This window comes from Dendrobates tinctorius, unplaced genomic scaffold (assembly GCF_039654945.1).
Source record: "Dendrobates tinctorius isolate UK_male_01 unplaced genomic scaffold, ASM3965494v1 ptg000011l, whole genome shotgun sequence".
NCBI classification, from domain to species: Eukaryota; Metazoa; Chordata; class Amphibia; order Anura; family Dendrobatidae; genus Dendrobates; species Dendrobates tinctorius.
The window spans coordinates 130,231,303-130,246,399 of record NW_027361679.1 but is presented as its reverse complement, the minus strand read 5'-3'; the positions used below and the strand labels follow the sequence as shown (position 1 = coordinate 130,246,399).

The 15,097-nt window shown below is 44.5% G+C and overlaps 1 protein-coding gene across 1 annotated transcript in view; it reads right to left on the bottom strand.

Moving 5' to 3' along the window:
- The window catches only part of CACNA1S (calcium voltage-gated channel subunit alpha1 S), a 387,018-nt gene that overhangs the window by 255,642 nt on the left and 116,279 nt on the right, over positions 1–15,097 (bottom strand). Inside the window, exons 8-11 of the mRNA XM_073547926.1 lie at positions 13,847–13,950; positions 13,604–13,752; positions 13,443–13,524; positions 13,195–13,355 (exon numbers count right to left, since the gene is read on the bottom strand). Of these exons, the coding sequence (XP_073404027.1) occupies positions 13,195–13,355; positions 13,443–13,524; positions 13,604–13,752; positions 13,847–13,950 (496 nt within the window). The remainder of the gene's footprint in view (positions 1–13,194; positions 13,356–13,442; positions 13,525–13,603; positions 13,753–13,846; positions 13,951–15,097) is intronic.

The window sequence follows — 15,097 nt, the reverse complement described above, 5'->3', positions numbered from 1 at the left end:
CCTCTGTACAAGTCCCTGGTTAGACCGCACATGGAGTACTATGTACAGTTTTGGGCACCGGTGATCAGGAAGGATATAATGGAACTAGAGTGAGTACAAAGGAGGGCAAATGTGATATCTAGGGAATGACGTGCTACGATAGTTCACTTAAAGTTCATGCTGTTTATTGCGTCATAACCCAAACAGCATGTCACCAAAATAAACAGCCTTCAGTTCAGGAGACAAAATAACATCACATGTCCTTTCCTTCAGGCTCAGTCCACGAGCGTCAGTGCACACAGGAGGTGTATACCCCCTCACATACAGCTGCCTGGTTCAAGAGCAGGCCACTTTATAAGGGTGTAGCCACACCCACGAACCCAGCAGCTGACTGGTCACATGACTGGCACCTCAATAATGGGTAGTGGCACAAGAGGGTTCCGAAAATGAGATGTGGGGGCAGTTAACTGACATGTCGGGCAGGACCTGCAATAGTTTGTTATTTCCCGGTAACACCCAGGCCAATAGAACCTCTGTACAATCCGTTCCTGCGTTTTTTCCACCCCCAGGTGTCCCCCCAAGATGTGTGAATGGGCCATGTCCAACACTTTCCGTCTATAGGGGTCTGGTACTATTAACTGCTCTACCACCTCCTCCCTTATTTTTGTGACCCGGTAGAACAATTCCCCACTCAACATAAAATAGGGAAACCTTGTGTCTGCTCCCGGCTCTTGTGCAACCCCATTAATGACGGTGACATTGTTAAAGGCTTCCATCACCGTGGGGTCCCTATGTTGGGCAGTCCCAAAATTCTCCCTGGCCACCCCTAAAGGGGCCTTTACACATAGTGATATCGCTAGCGATATTGCTAAAGCGTCACCGATTTTGTGACGCAGCAGCGATATCGCTAGCGATATCGCTATGTGTGATACTTACCTCCGACCGGCTCCCCCGCTGTCTGTCGCTGATTGCGCGAGATCGTGCAGCTCCATTTCTCGTTGGGCGCTTCCTGCTGGGCTTCCTGCTGGCGCCGACGAGCCGTGGACGCGGGCGGGAGGACATCAGGATCGCCGCATCTGAAAGGTAAGTAACGACCACTGCTGCGTCGCTACATAGCTGTGAGTTCTGCCTGTGTGGCAGCTCACTAGCGACCATTAGCGATGCACCAGCGATCCTGACCGGGTCGTATCGTTGTCGGGATCGCTGGTGCATCGCTAAATGTAAAGAGGCCTTAACTCCGTGATGTCAGGTACAGGGGACCCTTCCTCTTCATCCCCAACAAGGACACATAAAGGAAACCCGTCTGCCTCTGGTGGTGGCGATACCTCGCTGGGGTGGATTGGTTCCCTGCTCTTGCTAGCATACTCAGAACCCTTCCACCACAGATCCCAAAACAGACAGAAATCCCGGCTAATAATTATAGGAGGCAACAAGTCTCGAACAACGCCAACTTCATGCGATTCGGTGCCATGCGCCGTTTCAATGTTCACCCTGGCCATAGGGTAGTCCTTTTCATTGCCATGTATGCACCGAACGCCAATCTTTTCACCCGGGAGTATGTTGAGAGAAAAACTGGCCCTCACAAGGGTCACCAAGCTCCCGGAGTCCAGAAGCGCCATTGCTGCTCGCCCGTTCACCTTCACGGGACACGCTTGTTGCCCCTCGTTAGGTGGCGAGTTCACACTGCAAGCTGGATATGCGTAGTATGAACTACGGCGTCCCATGCTGCAGTCCATCTGCTCGGTGGTCTGGGAACAACGGGCAGCTATATGTCCAGGCCCGTGGCACATCCAGCAAATAATATCACCCGTGGGGACCTTGGGCACTGCCTCCCCCGCCCCTTTTGACCTTGGACGACCCACCCATTTTTGGGACTCCGCCCCCTGTTGGGACCCCCAATACAGAATGGACTGCTTCCCCAAGGAGCCTTCCATCCCCTGGTATCTCTCGACCAGTCCTACCAGTTCATCGGCATTCTGGGGATCACCCTGGGCATCCCAAGTCTGTAGAGGTCTTGGCAGAGAATGCACAAACCGATCCATCACGACTCGCTCTACCATTTGTGCAGGGGAAGCCGACTCTTGCTGCAGCCATTTCTGGACCAGGTGCAACAGGTCGAACATTTGGGAGTGCGGGGGGTTGTCCCGGTGATAGGCCCAGCGATGAAGTCGCTGTGCCCTGGTAGTCATTGTCACCCCCAAGCGTGCGAGAATTTCCGCTTTTAATTTGGGATACTCTCTGGTGTCTTGTACAGTCAGGTCAAAGTACGCCTTCTGGGGCTCCCCCCGTTAGGCATGGGGCCAGTACCTCTGCCCACCGCTCTGGCTGAAGTTTTTCCCTCTCAGCCACCCTCTCAAACACTGTCAGGAAGGCCTCCACATCATCCTCAGGGGTCATTTTTTGCAATGCGCGTCTTACCGCCTTCGTGACGTGGGTGGCATCAGCCGGACCTGGGGTTGGGGCATTCGTCCTGCCCTCCAGGATGGCGGTTGCCAGAAGCTGCATCAGCTGCCATTGCTTCTGCTGTCTTCTGCCGTTGCTCCTGCTGGCTCTGCTGGAGCTGCTGTAAGAACAGCCTGTTGGCCTCCTGTTGCTGTGTCTGGGCCTGGACCAGGTGTTTCAGCAGGTCCTCCATTATTCCGGGTAGAGCTTGCTGCCTCGCTGAAAACTTTACCCAGGACATGCAGCAAAGGTCTCAAGTCTCTGCTTGGAACTCTGCCCGCACGTCTAGCACCAATTGTAGGGATTCTACTCACTTAGGTGCGACGGGAGACAGTCAGGAGGCAGGTTCCCTTAAAGTTCATGTGGTTTATTACGTCATAAACCAAACATCACGTCACCAAAATAAACAGCCTTCAGTTCAGGAGACAAAGTAACATCACATGTCCTTTCCTTCAGGCTCAGTCCACGAGCCTCAGCGCACACAGGAGGTGTATACCCCTCACATACAGCTGCCTGGTTCAAGAGCAGGCCACATTATAAGGGTATAGCCACACCCACGAACCCTTTAGCTGACTGGTCACATGACTGTGACCTCACCACAGGTCCTTCAAAACAATACTAATACAGCAATATTTGTTATGCCTTACATTATGGAGACAAGCCATCTATGAGACACATATCTCCCATCGATTACACAACCCTTAGCCCTGCCACAATATATATAGCTTATTCTCTACTACTCTAATAATAATAATAAATTTTATTTCTATAGCGCCAACATATTCCACAGCACTTTACATTTCAGAGGGGACTTGTAAAGACGATAGACACTACCGCATAACAAATCACATAGATCATAACATAGTCTTGGAGACGGGAGTGGGAGGTTCTGATTATTGAGGATGCTAACCTCAGGTCATCAGCAGAACAAAGGGCGTGGGTAGGGTGGTATACTGAAACAAGGGAGGAGATGTAGGGTGGTGCTAAGCCATGGAGAGCTTTGTGGGTGAGGGTAATAAGTTTGTACTGGATTCTGGAGTGGATGGGTAGCCAGTGCAATGACTGGCACAAGGTAGAGGCATCGGTGTAATGATTGGTGAGGAATATGATCCTGGCTGCAGCATTCAAGTCAGATTGGAGGGGGGAGGGTTTGGTAAGAGGGAGACCGATTAGAAGAGAGTTACAATAGTTGAGATGAGAATAAATAAGAGAAACACTAAGAGTTTTTGCGGAGTCAAAAGTAAGAAAAGGTCGAATTCTAGAAATGTTTTTGAGGTGCAAATAACAAGAACGAGCCAGTGTTCGGAAGTGGGGGGCAAAGGAAAGCTCGGAGTCAAGTATGATCCCAAGACAGCTGGCATGTTGCTGGGGAGTATCAGTGTAACCACACACAGAAATGGCAATGTCGGGTATAGGTACATTAGTAGCGGGAGGAAACACAAGGAGTTCAGTCTTTGACAGGTTCAGTTTCAGATATAGTGAGGACATGATGTTAGACACAGCATTTAGACAATCGCTGGTGTTTTCTAGAAAGGCAGGCGTGATGTCAGGAGAAGAAGCGTATAATTGGATGTCGTTAGCATAGAGATGGTACTGGAAACCAAATCTACTGATTGTTTGACCAATAGGGGCAGTGTGCAAAGAGAAGAGGAGGGGGCCTAGGACTGATCTTTGAGGAACTCCAACAGTAAGGGGAAGATGAGAGGAGGAGGAACCAGCAAAAGATACAGTAAAGGAGCGGTCAGAGAGATAGGAGGAGAACCAGGAGAGAACAGTGTCCTTGAAGCCAATGGAACGGAGCATAGTGAGGAGGAGCTGATGATCCACAGTGTCGAATGCTGCAGAGAGATCCAAGAGAATTAGCATGGAGTAATGACCATTTGATTTAGCTGTTAGTAAATCATTAGAGACTTTAGTGAGGGCAGTTTCAGTAGAGTGTAAAGAGCGGGAAACCGGATTGGAGAGGGTTGAGAAGAGAGTTATCAAAAAGATAGCGGATAAGACGGGAGTGGACCAGGCATTCTAGGAGTTTAGAGATGAAGGGAAGATTAGAGACAGGTCTATCCTTAGTGGCACAGTTTTGGTCAAAGGATGGTTTTTTAAGTAGGGGATGTATAATAGCATGCTTAAATGAGGAGGGAAAGATACCAGAAGAGAGAGAGAGAGAGGTTAAATATTTTAGTTAGGTGAGTGGTGACAGCAGGGGAAAGGGACTGGAGGAGATGTGACGAAAATGGGTCACTGGTGCAAGTGGTTGGGCAAGAAGATGCAAGGAGCCTGATAACTTCTTCTTCTGTGACTGGTTCAAAATCAGAGAGTGAGCTAGATGCAGTGGGGGAGGGAGGACAGTGCATGGTATGAGGTGATTGGGAGATAATTTCCTGTCAGATCTGGTCAATTTTTTCTTTGAAGTAATTGGCCAGATGGTCAGCTTGAAGCTCCGTGGTTGGGGCCTGTACTCTTGGGTTGAGTAGAGAATGAAAAGTGTCAAAGAGACATTTAGGGTTATTGGACATTGAGATGATGAGGGTGATGAAAAAGGTTTGTTTTGAGAGGTGAAGGGCAGTGTTGTATGTTCTAAGCATAAACTCTTAATGGATGAAATCTTCGTGTAGATTGGATTTTCTCCACAGACGTTCGGCGCACCATGGGCACCGCTGCAGGAAACGTGTTTGCAGGGTTTGCCAAGGTTGTCGCCCTCTGTGTTGTGGTGTTCTATGTATAGGAGGTGCAAATTCATCCAGGGCACTTTGAAGTGTTTCATTGTAATGCTTCAATGCCGAATCAGGACATGAGAGGGAGGAGATAGGGGCCAATGAAGACTGCAAGTTCTTCATGAGTTTGTTTGTGTTAATGGCCTGTATGTTTCTATAAGTCTGGACAGTGGGGGTGACCTGAGCGGCCTGGCTGTTCTTGATAGAGAATGAAAGAAGGTTGTGGTCAGAGAGCGGAGCTTGCAAAATCATCCACTGCACAAAGCCGAGAGAAGACCAAGTTGAGGGCGTTTCCGTCTTCATGCGTTTGAGAATTAGAATACGTCAGCCATGGAGTAGCACCTGCTTCCATCTCTTTGTATGTCCTTGGGTCGCAGTTATCGCCTGCTGCCACTTGTCCGAGTAGGGATTTGGTACGTCACCTAGTTATGCCCCTTCCAGGCTTACAAAGGGATACGGAACAGTGATTCCACCACCTTGCCCGTTACAGTCTCCATCTGCTGGATTAGGCTGGCTTCACATTTGCGTTTTGTCTGTTTGCATTATAGTCCTCAATTTAATGATATTAAGAAAATTATTTACAGATGTTTACCCATATTATATGAAGATGACACCTTGGCTAAAATCTTAGCGTCAGGAATAAATGTTTATCTAGAGGAGCACCCACTATAGGGAATGCAATTTCCCCTGGGTTATTCTTGACCAAATTACCTACGAAAAACTGGTTGAAATTGAAAGGATTTTATAAATGTGGAATGAATAATTGTAAAACATGCAAACATGCTGAGGTCACAAAAGCATTTAAAAATTATAATGACACACAAACTTATAATATTAAACAGTTCATCAACTGTAATTCAACAAACGTGGTATATGAAATACAACGCACTGCATGTCATTTAAAATATATTGGATGTACCACGAGAAAACTAAAAACACGAATAGCTGAGCATCTGAGGTATATAAATAATAATATCACTACTCAGTATATATCCATGGCAGCAAAGCATTTTATTTTACAGCATAATGGAAATATTACATCATTATCAATTACAGGTATTGAGCATATAAAAAAATTCAGGAGAGGAGGCGATATCCAAAGGCGCTTGTTAACACATGAAGCGTTTTGGATTTATAATCTGGGGACAAGGTGTCCAAATGGGTTAAATAAGAAAAATGAGATCATGTATCACTAATGTTGATATCAGACTTTTTTTCTCGATTTTTATTTCTTATGTGTTGTGTTTAATTGCATGTATTTTTCATTTTTTTTAGTTTTATTATTGTTTCTGTTTGTATTTTTTCTATTACAAATTGGCACATTATGTCAGCAATTACGCATTTTACCTGTAGGACCTGAACGTGTCAGATTACCTGACGTGGTCAATACCTGATTTGTCGGCACAACTTGGAAAACCTATCTATTTTGAATCAGGGATAGCAGTGATAAAGATCTTTTCAGATCGAAACGCGTCGTTGTACTGCCAGCGCCATTTGTGCATTTCTACATTAGTATGAGGATTGTTCTGCTTTACGGATTTTTAATCTATTTCCATTAAAGAATCATTTTAAGGAGCTGGACCGCTACTCTTCACTTTGTCTGCAACTGCTGCGTCGAGTCCGGACGGAGTTCCATGCACCTATGGCGGTTTGGTGAGCTGGCTAGGGCTGAAACCCAATTTTCTATTTTAGATTTTGCACCAGTTGCACAACTGCTAGATAAATATTAGCTATTTAAGCAAGAGACGAGGAATATTATTTAGCAATCAGCTTTTAAATTGGATGTTACTCTATGCTGGCAGTGAGGAATATTGTTTAGCTGTAAAAAAAAATTTTCAGGCTGCTACACAGGAATATTATGTAGCTCCAAAAAAATTGTAGTACTGTATTGCCACATTAAGGAGAAATTGTGCAACAAATTATGTGGAATTCTTTTTACCTATTTTCCCTTGGGAAAATGAAAAATCTGTCTCTAAAACAACATTTTAGTAGTAAAAATGTAGTTATTATTTCGTCACCACCCAATGGTATAAAATTTGGTGATACACCTGTGGTGTCAATATCCTCACTGCATCACTAGATGCATTCATTGAGGCATGCAGTTTGTAAAACTGGGTCACTTAGAGAGGGTTATTCTGTTCTGGCACTTCAGTGGCTCTACCAATGTAACATAGCACCCGAAAATCAATCCAGCAAAATCTCAACTTCAATATGACGCTCCTTCACTTCTGAGCTTTGAACTATGCTTGAAACGAAGTTTCCAACCACATATAGGTGTTAGGCGTGGCGGAAGACACTAAATAAAAAATATAAATAAAGTGCCTTCGCCACTCGGGGTCCACCGTGCGGTGGATGGAAAAACCGCTGCTAGAAGAAGCAGAGCACTATGGCGGTAATGTGCACAGGATTAAACTGCACCAACTGTGCACTGGAGCAAGCTCTGTTATATTCACAGAGCTGCAGGCATAAATTATACAGAAAAACGCTGAGTCTGTTCTGGGTAACAGACTATCAGCGAAGCAAACACGTTATTAGGGGTCACAGGAGTAGCCTTAAACAGCAGTACTACACCTTCTAGACCTACCGTAAAGTAAGGTGCAATGCGTCGCAACTGCGAATGCAAAGTTAAGCTGCAACTGCAGCGCAGCAAGGACAGAGCCGCTGGCAAGGCGTTGCAATAACGCTGGCGCAATACAGAAGCTAAGCTGCTGAGCAAGATGGAGTTACGCACGCTGGAGCTAGCGCTGCCCAAACACTCACACAGACGTATTATCAGATGGAAGGGGTTTCTTAATAAGTCAGTCACCAGTCCAAGCATCCATCACCATACATACAGCAGCAAGTATGAAAAATACTAGCGCATGGCGGAACAGCCATGCGCGCTTTTTATACCAAACGGGACCTTCCGGAAATCTCCAAGGCTCCAGGAGGAGCCAATAGGATTTGACACAGGACCTGAGCACCTGACTCCCGAACTCCAATGGGAGTTCGTCCCATGAGCATGCTCAGTAGAGGGAACAGAGAACTTAGCCTCTGGAGAGAGTTGCCGCAAGGCACTCTCCTCTGCAATCTCCTCTGCAGCAGAAGAAGCACAGGAGACTGCAGAATGTAAGGGTCTAGATTTCATCATAGCAGAGGAAGAAATCTGACTCCTAACAATAGGATTTTGGTGTACGCAGGAGAAATTCTGTAGCACATTATGTGGTTCATTTTCACCTAAAAGTCCTTTTGGAATTAAAAACCTGGGGCTAAAACAACATTTTACTAGACAAAATTAAATTTTTCACATCCACAGCCCAATGTTACAAAAGTCTGTGAGTCATCTGTGGGTTTAAAATGCTCTCTACATCCCGAGATGAATTCCTCAAGAGGAGTAGTTTCAGTATCCAAACAGGGTCACATGTGGGGGTTTCCCCAGTTTTGGCACCATATCGGCTCTTAAAATGTTACAGTGACATGGAGCCTGCAATTTATTCCTGGCAAACTTTTGCTCGGAAAGTCAAACAGCAATCCTTCCCTTACAAGCCCTGCCATGTGTTTTTTCCCACATATGGGCATCGGAATACTCAGGAGGAACTGCACAACAAATTGGGAGGTCCATTTTATCCTGTTACCTTTGTGAGCATAAAAAATTTGGGGCTAAAGCAGCATATTTATGTAAAAAAGCTTCATTTTTATGTCTCAATTCTGTGAAGCACCTGAGGATTCAAACTGTTCACCAAACTCATAGATAAATTCCATGAAGGGTTTAGTTTCCAAAATAAGGTTACTTGTAGGACATTTCTGCTGATTTAGCGTGGAGTATGCAGTCAGTTCCGGCCAAATCTGCGCTCGAAAAGTCAAATAGCGTTCCTTCCCTTCTGGGCCCAAACTGTAGCTTGCCGCCACATAATGTGTATAGTTGTACTAAAGAAAAATTGGACAAATTGTGCAGTCCATTTTCTCCTTTTATCATTTTTAAAATGAAATATTTGAGGTTAATGCAATATTTTTCTGTAAAAAATTATTTTTTTCAGGCCAATGTTTAAAAATTCTGGGAAGCTCCAGTGGATTCAAGATGGTCAACACACACCTAGATAAATTCCTTGAGTAGTGCAGTTTCCAAAATGGGGTCACTTTTTTGGGGGGGGTTTCTGCTGTTTTGCCACCATAGCGGCTCTTCAAGTTTGACATGGCGTTCTTAGGCTATTCCGGACAAATCTGCACTTGAAAAGTCAAATAGAGCTCCTTATCTTCCTAGGCCTACCGTGTGCACAAACTGTAGTTTTCCACCACATATGGGACATTAGTGTACTGAGGAGAAAATGCACAAAAATTTTGTGGGCAATTTTCTCATTATTTTGCTCCACTTTGCTATTATTCCTGTAAATCAACTGAAGAGTCAAAAATTAAGTGGTCCTTAAAAAATAGAATTTGTAAATTTAGTTGGAATAATTAAAAATTACTGCTAATTTTAAAATCCTTCTAGCGTCCTAACAAAAAATATGTCTCAAAAATGATGATAACATAATGAAAACATGTGGCTTATTAATTACTTTGTGAAGTATGACTATTTGTTTTGAGGGCAGAAAGTTCAAAACTTGTGAATTTTTCAAATTTTTTTCAAATTTTCATAAAAAATCTCAGTTCATATTGATCTAAATTTGCTACAATGAAATACAATGTGTCATGTAAAAAACAATCTGAATATCACTGAGATATATAAAAGCATTCCAGAGTTATTACCACATAAAGTGACCCTAGTCAGAATTGAAACATTTAGCTTGGTCAGGAAGGTGAAACAAGCTGTGACTAGAGATGAGTGAACCCCTGGATTTTTGGATTCGGCGAACAGTTAAAAAAAAGTTTTGGTTCGGGTACCAAAATAGTACTCGAGCCTGAACACGGACCCCATTCACTTGAATGAGTGGCCATAACATCCAGTGTTTGCCACACTGTCATGTGAATGACAGCACGGTAAACGCTGCCTCTGATCGTCGGTAAGATCATTACTGCCATTCAGAGAACTGCGGTTCCCACGCTGTCAAAAGACAGCGTGAGCCCGCAGCTTTGATCAGAGCGAGAGCAGGTGACGACTGATGGGATTTCATCAGCCGCCGCCTGTACTCTAAATTAGTAGTTTAAAAAAACAGCTTGGGTTCCCCAATGTTTTTGATAACCAGCCAGGCAAAACTGACAGCAAGGGGCTGCAACCCTCACCTGTCAGCTTTAGCAAGGTTGGTTATCGAGAATAGATGGGTCCCCACGCCATTTTTTTTAGTTACCTAAATAAATAATTGATGTCACAGGACACTTTTGTATTGTCCAGTGACATCAAGCTCATGGCTTAGTAATGGAGAGGTGTCTATAAGACGCCTATCAATTAATAATCCTATAGTTGTATTGTAATAAACACACAGCAAGTATAAAGACCTTTATTTGAAATAAAAACAAAACACACTTTCCCATTTTTGTTTCAAAATAAGAAACACAGTTATACTCACATAACGCCCATTCCATTGAAACTCTCATCTCCTGTAATAAATAGACAATAAAAAACAACCATATCCCTCACCTGTCCAATGTTCTGTCCCACGCCATAATCCATGTGGAATATCTTTATCTGGGGATAAACAGTTCTCAACCTGGATGGTGCCAAGATGCCTGAAATGCGGGGACCTTGGTGAGATCACCGCTAGCACAGTGACAAAAAGTCTCACGGTGCAGTGGTGAGTTCACCGCAGTTCAATTTCTCCCAGTGAACTGCGGTGAACTCACCACTGCACCATAAGACTTTTTCTCACTGTGCTTGCAGTGATCTCACTAAGGTCCCCGAAGTTCAGGGGCTCGGCTGGGAATGTAGCCTCAGTGACTGGCGGTAACTTTGATGACATCATCCACTGCTGGTCACTGAAGCTGGTCACAGCAGCTCCTGTGCACCAGATGGCATCTCTTACCGCTGAGCTATTTAGCTCTTTGGACCTCTAGGCAAGCTTCCTTTTCACTTGCTACTTATCATCAAGATACTACATTGCTGTTCCTGTATACCAATACCTGGCTATCCCTGACTACGATTCCTGCTTATTCTTCAAACTCATTGCTGTTCCTGTGTACTGACTTCTGGCTATCCTGAAAGTGCTACCTGCCGCTGCTGCCCCTATTGGTTGCAATACCACTGCTCCAAACCAGCTCAGTCCATAACAGCTGCACTCGCAGCAACTCATTCCCCAGTGGTTCTCAGCCTGGATGATTGCATCTTGGCACCATCCAAGTTGAAAATTGTTTAGCCCCAAACATGGATTACGGCGTGGGACAGAACGTTGGACAGGTGAGGGTTATTTTGTATTTTCTATTTATTACAGGAGACAAGGGCTTCAATGGAATTGGGATTAGAGGAGTATAACTGTGTTATTTTAAATTAAAAATGGAAAAATGTGCTTTGTTTTTATTTCAAATAAAAGACTTTAAACTTGTTGTGTGTTTATTTACAATACAACTATAGGATTAGTAATGGCTAGACTTATAGACGCCTTTCTATTACTAAGCCATGGGCTTGAGGTCGCCGAACAATACAAAGGTAACATCGACCCCACAAATATGAACCCCACTTGCTACAATCACAGGGCAAGTGGGAAGACCCGGGCAAAGCGCCAGAATTGGTGCATCTAATAGATGTGCCTCTTCTGGGTGGCTGCCAGCTGCTATTTTTGAGCTGGGGGGACCAACATCCATGACCCCTTACCAGATGGAGAATACCAGCCCCCAGGTGTCTGCTTTAGACTCGCTGGTTGCCAAAAATGGGGGTAATTAATTAATAAAAAAAAAACATTGTGGGGACCCCTCTATTCTAGATACCCAACCTTGCTAAAGCTGAAAGATGAGGGTTGCAGCCCCCAGCTGTCAGATTCACCTGGCTGGTTATCTAAAATACAGGGGAACCCATGTTGTTGTCGTTTTTTAAATTATTCCTTTAGAGCGCAAACGGTGGCTGATGAATACTTCCATCAGCCGCTGCTTGCTCTCGCTTTTATTAGTGGCAGCAGGCGGCAGCTAATGATAGTAGTAGTCCCATCAGCTGACGCCAATGACTGGAGGTAAACTTTTTACCGCCGATCACAGCTGCGTGCTCACGCTGTCATTTGACAGCGAGGGTGGTAACCGCAGCTCTCTGACTGAGAGTACCACCAGTCACAGTCACAGCTGCGGGGTCAAGCTGACATCTGACAGCATGTCCTCGCAGTGCTCTGACCGATGGTAATGATCTTGCCGCGATCAGAACCGCCGGTAAGATCACAGCCTTAGTGGAAATGAGATTATTTACTGAATTTTGCGGAAAATGCTCAGGAATCTGAACAGGAATCCGAATATGCTACACTCATGCCAACTTTGAGATTGGCGAACATTTTCTGAACAAGTTCGCTCATCTCTAGCTGTGATATGAAGAGGTTAAAAATGATTGACATACCAACATTTTTATGTATCCTACAAACAATTCAATCTGGCTAAGGCCATTAGATATTTTCTTTTTCTTTTATTTGGAAAGACAACAAAATTTAAGGTTGCCCTCCATATTCTTCATGCACATTATTTACACGGAGGTCTTAACTTTCCTGATATTAACCCCTTGGCATCACAGGCCATTTTTTATACTTTTCTATTGGTGCAATCCAGAAGAAATAACTTTTTTTTCTTTTTCAGCCACAGTCATATTTTTACACGGTCCATCCTATGTCTGGCCGGGCTAAGGGTCTTCTGACTTGAAATTCAACAGCCTCATGTTCATATATGAAGCTGTTGAGCTTGGGTAAGGACACCTGCGGTCAATCCAAACATTGCAATGCCAACTCACACCATGAAAGTCAAATTTGTAAAATGAGGTTTATTCAGATTTTTAGGAGGCAGGGGGGTTAAACGTGACCACTTTTGGATAATAAGCATGTTTCTATTTATGTTCTACCATATCCTATAAAAGGCACACATAAATAATAGTGCTATACAAATATGATTTTAATTATCACATTTTCCGCAACCGGCTAGTTCTACCAATGCATAAAGTAAAATCACATTAATTGCTACTTACCTTGTGCTCTTGTTAGTGAGTCTGGTTGATCGTGATGTTCAGTTGCAATGGTGACAGTGTTTACGAGAATAACTATGATAACAAGCCAGTAGAAGAATCTAGATTTCACAAGAGCACGACTTTTTCGTCGAAGTAGGCGATGCCACTGGCGCCACTGCCGACTAAATACAAGTGTTAACACATTATGTACATGTAGTATAATTATAGTTTTGAATTGCTTAGTTTGTCTAATACTAGAGTTCGCTTACAAAAAAGAGATAACTTTATTGATTCCCTCCATTTCATACAGACTTTCGGTTTCAGAGCCATCCTCTTCTAACTGTAAAAGCCCTAAGATACAGATAAAAAGAAACATTAACAGTGCAGACACACAAAACAACTCAGTGCCTAAGAGTCATTCTATCCCTACCATCTCTTGGTTCCATATCTGGATCCATTACTTCTGCATGAGTGATCCAGTCTAAATAACCTCGTAAATCTTCGTCCATAGCCTGCTGTTCTCGTAGTTTTTGGAAAGCGCCACGAGATTTGGCTTTTTCTCGTTCTTTTGTAAATTCACTGCACAGAGAAAGAGGAAAATCCTGATATAAGCATAACAAACATCTGACTAAAGATAAATTATCATACTGAGGTAAAAGGTTGAAAGTCATACCCACTCAAGACGCCAAGCACCAAGTTTAGCACAAAGAAGGACCCCAGTAGAATAAGGCTTACAAAGTAAATCCAGGGCCATTCATTTCCAATTGCATCATTTACCTAAAAAGAAAAAAGTATTCTCCATTTAATATTCATAATTCTTGTTTAAAAGCACCAAATCTGTAAAAAGTCAAGAAACTCAGAAAACCAAATGTTGGGTCTCATTCAGATGGCTGTAACACAGTAGCGTAGCTACCGGGGGGGCAGAGAGGGCGGTGGCCCCAGGCCCCGCGCTCTGATAGGGCCCACCCGGAGTAACGCTATGTAACTGTATCAGTGAGCACATAGCGCCGATACAGTTACATTCTGCAGCAGAGCAGGGAGAATTGATCTCCCTGCTCTGCCACCCGGCCGCTATGGGGCCCCTGAGGAGATGGTGGGGGGCCCTGTACCAGCATTGGGCCCCCCGCTCATCATCGCAGGATCAACTGTATGGGCTACATGCCGATACAGCTGACTGCATTAATGAAAGCAGGAGCGTTACACTCCCTCTCTCATCATCCCGCTCTCAGCATCTGATGTCACAGACGCTGACACTGACAGGGAGTCGCGATGATGTCAGTACTCGGTGTCCACTGTCTAGAGATGAGCGGGCACTCAGAGCACCACAGGAACAACAAGGAGGAAGAGAGGTGAGTATTGGATTTTTTTTTAATCTGGGTACAAAATACTATACAGGCTGCCTATGGGGATGCATTATACTGTACTGGCTGCCTATGGGGGTGAATTATACTGTACTGGCTGCCTATGGGGGTGCATTATACTATACAGGCTGCCTATGGGGGGTGCATTATACTGTACTGGCTGCCTATGGGGGTGAAATACTGTACTGGCTGCCTATGTGGGTGCATTATACGGTACTGCCTGCCTATGGGGGTGCATTATACTGTACTGGCTGCCTATGGGGGTGAATTATACTGTACTGGCTGCCTATGGGGAGTGCATGATGCTATACAGGCCTATGGGGGTGCATTATACTATACAGGCTGCCTATGGGGGGTGCATTATACTATAAAGGCTGTCTATGGGGGTGCATTATACTATACAGACCTATGAAGAAAGCATTGTACTATACAGGCTTATGGGGAGTGCATTATATTGTACAGGCCTATGGGGAGTGCATTATGCTATAGAGGCCTATGGGGAGTGCATTATACTATATTGAGGACTATCTGGTACATTATACTATATGGAGGCTATCTAGGGG